The sequence below is a fragment of the Euphorbia lathyris genome, chromosome 5 (assembly GCF_963576675.1).
Source record: "Euphorbia lathyris chromosome 5, ddEupLath1.1, whole genome shotgun sequence".
Classification (NCBI taxonomy): domain Eukaryota; kingdom Viridiplantae; phylum Streptophyta; class Magnoliopsida; order Malpighiales; family Euphorbiaceae; genus Euphorbia; species Euphorbia lathyris.
Window position 1 is genome coordinate 85,715,882 of NC_088914.1, and position 9,581 is coordinate 85,725,462.

The 9,581-nt window shown below is 33.0% G+C and overlaps 1 protein-coding gene across 1 annotated transcript; it reads left to right on the top strand.

Moving 5' to 3' along the window:
• The first annotated feature begins 3,218 nt into the window (after window positions 1-3,218).
• Window positions 3,219-6,772, top strand: LOC136230133 (probable leucine-rich repeat receptor-like protein kinase At1g35710). Its single transcript, XM_066019072.1, has 2 exons — window positions 3,219-6,132; window positions 6,237-6,772. The coding sequence occupies exons 1-2, from the start codon at window positions 3,237-3,239 to the stop codon at window positions 6,620-6,622; spliced, it is 3,282 nt and encodes a 1,093-aa protein (XP_065875144.1). The 5' UTR covers window positions 3,219-3,236; the 3' UTR covers window positions 6,623-6,772.
• The last annotated feature ends 2,809 nt before the right edge of the window (window positions 6,773-9,581 follow it).

Consider the following 9,581-nt stretch of genomic DNA (forward strand, 5'->3'; position numbering starts at 1 on the left):
CCTTGGCTATTAATTGACCCGATCGATTCTTCTCTAAATTCTGTCTAAGACGTTTTCCCTCCAAACGTTTCCGAAACTCAAAAACTCTTTGGTTAGGACTTAGAACTATGCATAAGGATGCTATGTTTTCAATTTCGAGTGATTCGGATGGTCGAATATCCGTAAATCAAAGAAACGGTTCAGAGAAAACTGATAAATAAAAAAAGAATAAAAAGAAAAGAAAAGAAAAGAATTGAAGATAAGAGACCCCGCTGGAATTTGGAATATATATCCCAAATCCGGCAAATATCCCATTTGGTTCTCCATATTTATATAATTTTTAAAACTAAACTTTTAATTTACACATAAAACTATCAAATTAACTCCAAACTTTTCCTATAGCACCAAATAAAAATCATAAACCCAATAATTATAATATATACTAATATCAAAATATAAATTTTACAAATTTAGACACGGACGTGACAGCCAATTTGAGCTTTATGCCTTTACTTAAATATACACATCTGAGTTTTGATTTATTTGCAAATAAGTTTTACCCAACTATTGATTATTATCAGTTTTGTCCTTGTATGTGACTTTGGTATCTATTTTGACCTAATTCTTCAATATCTTTCAATAAAAGCTTAATTTCTATTTTTTTTATGGAACTTAATTTCTATTTTTAATCTCAAAGATTTTCATTATTCACCTTTAGTCCCTACAAATTAAAATTTCCCTTAAAATCTATTTTTAATTAAGTTTGTCCTTTTGATCAAAGTCTTCAAGTTAATAAAGTCACATTTTTAATAAATCTTTCGATTGTTTTAATAAATCCTTTTATTGGATTTTCAATATCTTTCAGTTACTTTTTCTATCAGAAATATCTCGAAAGTCCATCAAACTTTGCATAGTGCCTTAACATATAGAAATATATAAATGTAAATTGATTTAGAAATTATAGAAAAACCATTGTTTAAATCGTTTAGCAATTGGGTTAAGGTACAAAAATACCCCTAACGTTTTAGGTCATGAGCAATTTTACCCCTAATGTCTAAAATGGTGCAATTTTACCCCTAACATTTGTAACCAAGAACAATTTTACCCCTAACGTTGATGATTTGGGTCAATTTCAGATACTATTATAAAATACAACTATTTTTATTCTTTATTTTGCACCAATTGCATATCAATTCGTTCTAAAAAAAAGATTTCATGTTTTTTGTAATTTAATAATAGAATTTGAGATTAACATTTATAAATTCGGTGAATTTTTTTGTCTAATTCGTACAAAAGACAATATTCTTTTTATTTATTTTTTTCACATCCCAACATATGTTTGTGATTTGTTACTAATAAAATGACGCACGTGTAAAGTGTAGTTGACAAAATTCATGACCGAGAAGACAATTTAATGCATTATTTCTCAAATTGATCCAAATTATCAACATTAGGGGTAAAATTGCTCTTAGCTTCCAACATTAGGGGTAAACTTGCACCATTTTAGACGTTAGGGGTAAAATTGTTCCTGGTCCAAAACGTTAGGGGTATTTTTGCACCTTAACCCTTTAGCAATTAGTTAAGAAAACTGATTCATATTGGGTTCGGATCGGACTAAGCCATTCTAAGAAAACTGATTCTCGAATCTAATCCAACTTATCCGACTAATATCTTTATATTTAAAAGTAAAGTAAAATTACTATGATTATAAACAATAAAAATATAGCAAATATTTTGGATAATATAGAATTAAACAGATTCAAATATATGTAATTAGAGATAATTTTTTTTTTTAATTTTCAGGCTTTAATTTTGACAAACAGAAGAGTTGTGGCAATTGTGAAACTAAGTACTAGTAAGTTTGGAGACTATGGATGCATGTTCCCGTCCCATACCCGTCACATGTAATTTTGCTAAATCTCATCTCATTACAAACTCTATTGTACAATGTTCAAATAGTCCCATTAAAGTCGGATAATACCGGATACCCATAAACATCGAAATGAGATTTCTAAAAACATAAAAAAAAAATGCAAATTTTATTATTTATTTATTATTATTAAGGTTTTTCCATGAAAAACATGCAAACAATTTCTAAAAGTAATAATTGCAAAGACTCAAAGGAATTGAAGTCATCAAAATGCAAAACACACATAGCTTCACTTGTTGACCTTGTATGGTGATTTAATTCGCAACTAGTTTCTCCTTTTCCCACAATACATATTGAAGAAACTCCTACTTTTATTTTTAAATAATTTTGTTGATAACAATTTCAACAATTAATTTAAGTTAATGCAGTAGAATAAGAATGAATTTGGTGTTAAAAATCAATTAACCATTAAATCTTAAGGCAACTAATTAATTTTTTTTTTATTTTTTTTATTTTTTATAAAAACACTCATTTGGGAAGGGATCATATCCATTTGGGTCCCTAAACTAAAGCTTCGAGGTCAATTAGGACTATAAGTTATCAAAATCATCAATCAAGTCTTTGAACTAAGCAAAAATCATCAATTGAGTCTCCATCATATTCTAAAATTAGAAACTGTGACTATTTGATACAGACTATAATAATCACTGTGTTGGTTCAAAATGAGTTTAGAGAAGATGGTTTGAAACTGTTCAACCGAATGAATTTTGGTGAGACCGCAATTAATGATCTTTGTTTAGAATAGTGACTCAATTGATAATTTTTGCTTAGTTCAAGAACTTGATTGACGATTTTGATAGTTTAAAGACAAAATTGACTTTAAAACCTTAGTTTAGGGAGCCAAAATGAGTATTATGCCCATTGGGAACTATTAGTTTATGTTAAAATTTAGGATAAATAATTTATTAGTCCCCTGGTTTTTACCTAACACACTGTTTAGTCCTTCTATTTTGAAAAGCACATTATAAGGTCCCTAACTTTTGCCAATATTAACCATGTGGTCATTTTGTCTAGATTTTTTTAGACTTGTAACCGTTATATTTTAGCATAAATAGACATATATAAAATAACAGAGTAACATGGTCAATTTGTATTGAACTGTGGTTGTCCTAAAAGCTAAGATATGTTCGGTTAAAAATATAAAAAAAATAGAATGTTAACGCAATTTCGAACTTTAATTCTGGACCAAACAAACATCAGCAGCAACGTAAATCTGGACCAAACAAACATCATCTTAGCAGGAGATAAAGAAGTGATTGGGCTATAAATATCTTTCAATCCATACATTAATTAATTCATCTCTAATTAATAGCTATAGCGTATAGCAATGTTGTCTTTCATTTTACACAAGCCACTTTACTTTCTTCTGTCATTTCATTTCCTTATTCTTGCTTCTTCTTCTTCTTCTTTATTTGTTAATGAGGAGGAGGCCAAAGCTCTTTTGAGGTGGAAAGCTACTCTTCAATTTCATAATAATTCTGTCTTATCTTCATGGTCTCAATCTACTCCTTTTTGCAACTGGTCTGGAATTTCCTGCCATCATAATCCTGAATCTGTTACAAATATCAGCCTTCCGGATTATGGTTTGAAAGGTACGCTTCATAATCTCAGCTTCTCGTCTTTTCCATACCTTATCGAGCTCGACCTTAGCAACAACTCTTTCCATGGCAACATTCCTTCCCAACTTTCTAATCTTTCTAAACTCCAACTCCTTGACCTGTCTTACAATGATATCTCTGGTTCCATTCCTAAAGGTATTGGAAGTTTGAGCTCTCTCGGGTATCTTGATTTATCCAATAATGACCTTACTGGTGTTATCCCTATTTCTTTAGGAAATATGAGCACCTTATCAACTCTTTACTTAAATGACAATAAACTTTCTGGTTCCATCCCTCCAGAAATTGGAATGTTGAAATCTGTGACTGTTCTTGCATTGTCATTTAATAATCTTATAGGTACTATTCCAACTTCTATGGGAAATTTAACAAGATTATCATTTTGTTACCTTAGTGCCAACCATCTCTCTGGTTTCATTCCCCAAGAAGTTGGAATGTTGAGATCTATTACGGATCTTCAATTGTCACATAATAATCTCATTGGTACCATTCCAAGTTGTATAGGAAACTTGACAAACTTGTCCGTTCTTTATCTTCATTCCAATCAACTTTCTGGTTCCATACCACATGAAGTTGGAATGTTGACATCCATCACTGATCTTCAATTGTCAAATAATAGTCTAACTGGTTCCATTCCAAGTTGTATAGGAAACTTGACAAACTTGTCCATTCTTACTCTCGATTTCAATCAACTTTCTGGTTCGATACCTCGTGAAGTTGGAATGCTGAGATCTATTACAGTTCTTAAATTGTCAAGTAATGATCTCATTGGTAACATTCCAACCTCTATAGGAAACTTGACAAATTTGTCCATTCTTTATCTTGATTTGAATCAACTTTCTGGTTCCATACCTCATGAAGTTGGAATGTTGACATACATCAGAAATCTTGATTTGTCAAGTAATAGTCTCACTGGAGTTCTTCCCACGGAGATTAAAAATTTAACTGGCTTAACTATTTTCCAAATACACAACAATAGTTTGACTGGACACTTAAGAGAGAGCTTATGCCTTAATGGGAAACTTCAATACTTTTCAGCCAATAATAATTATTTGGGTGGGCCTATCTCAAAAAGCTTGAGAAATTGCAGTAGTTTACTAAGACTTCATCTACAGGATAATCAATTCACAGAAAATATATCTAAAATTTTGGGTATATGTCCCCAATTGAACTATCTGGACTTAAGTCGTAACAAATTTTACGGAGAGCTTTCATGGAAATGGGAAACTTTTCTCAACTTATCGGTTTTAAAAATCTCAAATAATAATATTGGTGGTATAACACCATCTGAAATTGGAAAGGCACCTCGATTACAATGGATAGAGCTCACATCAAATCAGCTTGAAGGGACCATACCAAAGGGATTGGGAAAGCTAATAAAGTTGGTCAAAGTTTTTCTTGATGATAACAACCTTTCAGGTGTCGTTCCTAAAGAAATAGGAAAGTTATCTAGTCTTGAACACCTTACCTTAGCAGCCAACAATCTTAGTGGAGCAATTCCACACCAACTTGGAGGGTGTTCGAGACTATTAGTTTTGAATCTTAGCATGAACAATTTAACAAAAAGCATTCCATCAAACCTAAGCAGTTTACTCTCTTTAGAAAAACTTGATCTCAGTCAAAATCAATTGGCTGATGAAATTCCACAACAATTTGGGGGGTTGCAAAGATTAGAGGTGTTGAACCTATCCCACAATTTCCTATCCGGTTCAATTCCTAAGACATTTGATAATTTGTTAAGCTTGACAACAATGGACTTATCATGGAATGAATTGGAAGGTCAGATTCCAGACATTAGAGCTTTTCGTGAGGCTCCACTCGAATCACTTAGAAACAACAGAGACTTATGTGGAAACAATACCAGACTGAAGTTGTGCTCTTATCATAGAATGAACAAGAAGGATGGAAGATTAATTGCTCTAGCTCTTTTGGGTGGTCTATTGATTCTGTTTTTCTTAGTTGTGGGTTTATTCCTTTTGCACCGAAGAATGAGAAGCACGAAAGCCAAGTCAAAAGAAGTAAATGCCAAAGTTAATTATTACATGTTTGGGCAAGATCAAGATTTGCAATATGAAAAAATTATTGAGGTCACAAAAGGGTTCAACTCTAAATATTGCATCGGGGAAGGAGGCTATGGAATTGTTTACAAAGCTGCGGTATCACCCAATAGAGTAGTTGCTGTGAAGAAACTTCACCACTCCCAAAATCACTTGAAAGCATTTGCAAGTGAGGTTGGTGCATTGACAAACATACGTCATCGGAATATTGTTAAATTATATGGGTTTTGCTCACATCCCAAACACTCTTTTTTAATCTACGACTTCATTGAAAGAGGAAGTTTGAGAAATATGCTAAGTGATAGGGAAGAAGCTATGGAATTGAATTGGATTAAGAGGCTCAATATTGTAGAAGGAATTTCTAATGCGCTATCGTATATGCATCATGATTGCGCTCCTCCAATTATTCATCGAGACATTACGAGTAGCAATGTGCTGTTGGATTCAGAATTTGAAGCTCATGTCTCTGATTTTGGAACAACTAGACTATTGATGCCAGACTCCTCAAACTGGACATCATTTGCCGGCACATTTGGATATACTGCTCCAGGTGCATTCCTTAATTTTGTTTGTTTATTTATTATATTAATTATTAAAAAAAATTCTTATGATTGATTGAATTCTTTGATGTGGTTTTCATTTTTATCTTTGTAGAACTAGCATATACAATGAAGATCAGTGAAAAATGTGATGTTTATAGTTTTGGAGTGGTGGCACTCGAAATAATAATGGGAAAACATCCGGGAGATCTCATCTCGTCATTTTTATCATTATCTTCAACCACTGCACCAATTTGCCAACATACATTATTGAAGGACGTGATTGACCAACGCCTTTCTTCTCCTTATAGTAAAACTGCTGAAGGAGTGATGAACATTGTTATGGTTGCATTTTCATGTCTGAGTACAAATCCCGAATTCCGACCAACTATGAGACAAGTATCATCGCAGCTACTAGTAGCTAAATGGCATCCTTTAATGAAGTTATTCTCTAAAATAAAATTGGAAGACATTTTGATTGATGGAAGTTTCATTAGCTAAGCTTTGTATTATAAGTGTCTTATCATTTAGTCTTACTTTTCACACTTTTGGACTCTTTATTTCTCTTTGCCTTGTAATAGCTTAATTAGTAATTCATCATTTGGTTTCAACTTGTTTTCTATAAAATATAATTCAACTTGTTTTCTACTATTTTCTATAAAATATAAAATTTTCTATAAAATATCTTCAAGAGGTAATCCAAAGATGTTCTTGATAACAAAGACAAAACATAGCTCAATTATTAGGCCTAATACATCATTTGCCTCCTGAACTTGTCCAAAATGGTTGATTAGCTCTCTGAACTTTCAAAGTGTCTCGATAGCCCTCTGAACTTACATAAAATATTCAGTTAGCCCCCCTGAACTTGCACAAAATGTAATCAATTAATCACTCGGTTGTAAAAAGTAAGTTAAATACGGAAGATATGTTGCACGCATCTTAAAAAAGTAAAATGATCAAAGTCGGGGTATGCGATTATAGTATTATAGAAGAAAATATTTTATAGTTGAATACGTAAGAAATTCTTTTTTAACATGTTTTAATCTATTTTGTGAAGTATGTAATAATATTCTAAGGCACGTGTAACATATCTTCCACATTTGACTTATTTTTTTATAACCGAATAATTAATTCATTACATTTTACGTAAGTTCAGAGGGCTAACTGAACGTTTTATGCAAGTTCAGGGGGCCAATCAACCATTTTGGACAAGTTGAAGTATTAAGCCCAATTATTACATTAAAATAATTGAGAATCGCAGACACATACGATGTCTTAAATTCCCTCCCAAAATATTGGACCAATTTCTCTATAAGGACAATAGATTAAAGCATAAGATTATTATTTTTCCCAAAATAAATGAAATTCTAGATTAATTAAAAGAATCCATAGTAATTTATCATCTATGTAATATATACATTTACTATAACATGTTAAGTTGAGTTGCTTCACTCTAGCCCGATCGAGTTGAATTTCATTTTGTTTTATTTCTTTTGTTTCTGTTGGTCCAAAATAAAATAAATTTTATTTTATGTATATAGAAAGTTTGGGTTTAATTTTAGGATATAGTTTATATTTTGTCTAAAAAATAATAATGATAAAATAAAAATAAAAATACATATGTAAACTAACCTCCAACTGATGAGGGCGTCTTGCACCACGCGGGACATAACTCTAACACGCGAAGCGTATTAGCCAGCCCGCGAGGCGTGGAGGAAGCTACTTTCGAAGGACAGTTCAGAAGCTCAACCACGCGGGGCGTAACACCAGAGATGCCACACGTAAACATCATCGACAAGACGCACCAAGTTCAGGAGCTGCACTACGCAGGGTGTAACCAGACCTACGCGGGGCGTGTTCTTTCTCTCGTCAAGCTAGAAGTCAGTTCTCGACCGGAGCCCGTCGTCGGTCTCCGACTTCTCAGAATGCACCCGGACACAACCACGAGCTCATCCCCACACCTAGGCCCAAGCCTTTAAAATTCTCTCTAACCACAAGGTAGTGGGGTGATGTGGCATGGAAGTTAGTGGTAGTTAGTGGTAGTTGGAGGAAGTTGAGGAAGTTAATGATGTGGCAAGGTAGTGGGCAAGGTTAGAGAGAAAAATAAGAGTTAGTTGATAATTAATTACCAAAATTCCATAATTAATTACCAAAATGCCACTCTAAAAAACTATAAATAGACCCTCTCACTCTCATATAAATACACACTCAATACACACACAAACCCCTCTCTAAGGTTTCTTCCAATGCTCTCCTTTTAGTTCTTAGTTCTTAGTTCTTGAGTTCTTCCTTTTTGTTCTTCAAGTGTTTAGTTTTAATTCCTTCTTTTAGATTGCCTTTAGCTTTAATCCAAGTTCCAATAGCCTCTTTCCAAGTTTTTCAATTCAATTTAGCATTCCCAAGCTTTTAATTTGCTCAATTCTTAGCTAGAATTCTATTTTTCAAATTAATTTTTCAGATTCGTCCAAGTATTTTCAAAGCCCGATTTCGTCCGTTGAAATTTATTTTTTGCTTCCGATCCCTTCAATAAAGTTGTTCCCGACGTTTTGAATTTCAATCTAATACATTTATTTTCCAAATTCCGTGCTCAGAAACTATAGTTACAAGCCAATCTTTACAACCCAAATTCTTATAGCTAGTCTGTTCCCAGAATTTTCCAGATTCGTCCAGTTATTTTCAAAGCTCAATTTCGTCCATTTAGAATCCGTTTTAGCCTTCGATCCCTTATAGAAGTCTGTTCCTGACGTCCCGAAGTTAAATTTAGCCTATTTACTCGTCCAATTCCATGTTCTTAAGCACCCAAATAAGCCCATCGAAGTCAAGGGTTAAATCTGCCCCATTTGCCTACCACACGTTTTGACATTGTCAAGATCGTATACCATACGGGCCCGACCGACCACAGTGCTCCGTGAACTTCAAGCCGACACCAAAATTCAACGTCCAGCCGAGATAGCTATTGTGGCTCCGAGTTTATCGTTGAATTCCAAATTATTATTATTATTTGCATTTCAATTCCTTGTATTTGATTTGCTTTTCCAATTCAATTGAATTAGCTATATGTTTAATATAGAAATTATTCAATTGTAATTAATCTCATTTCTAGTTTTATACTTTTTGAACATATGTATTCAAACCTTGATTCATCAATAAAATATTCACCAAATCTCGTGTCAATTTCGCACGTTTAATTTCTTTATTTTACCCATCTTCAATTTATACGCTTAGCTTAAATAAAATTAATCTAGCAAAGTTTTTATAACGGCGCTAGGGACCCAAGAGGGACTTTTTCAATACTTGCGTCTTTCGTCAATCGTTTCGATTAGAATTCATGTTTTCGGTGCACAATTTTATAAACTTAACCGTCTTTCATAATTGAGAAATAATTTCTTTGGCACGCCCGCACCCTAACCACACGACAAGGTTGAAATTAACATATTTCGAAAATATCGCTAACAATTTT

Excerpts from the sequence above, each read along its gene's own strand:
- LOC136230133 (XM_066019072.1), top strand. The coding sequence starts at position 3,237 with ATGTTGTCTTTCATTTTACACAAGCCACTTTACTTTCTTCTGTCATTT. Across the intron at positions 6,133-6,236 it reads ATTTGGATATACTGCTCCAG|AACTAGCATATACAATGAAG; the intron begins GTGCATTCCTTA and ends TTATCTTTGTAG.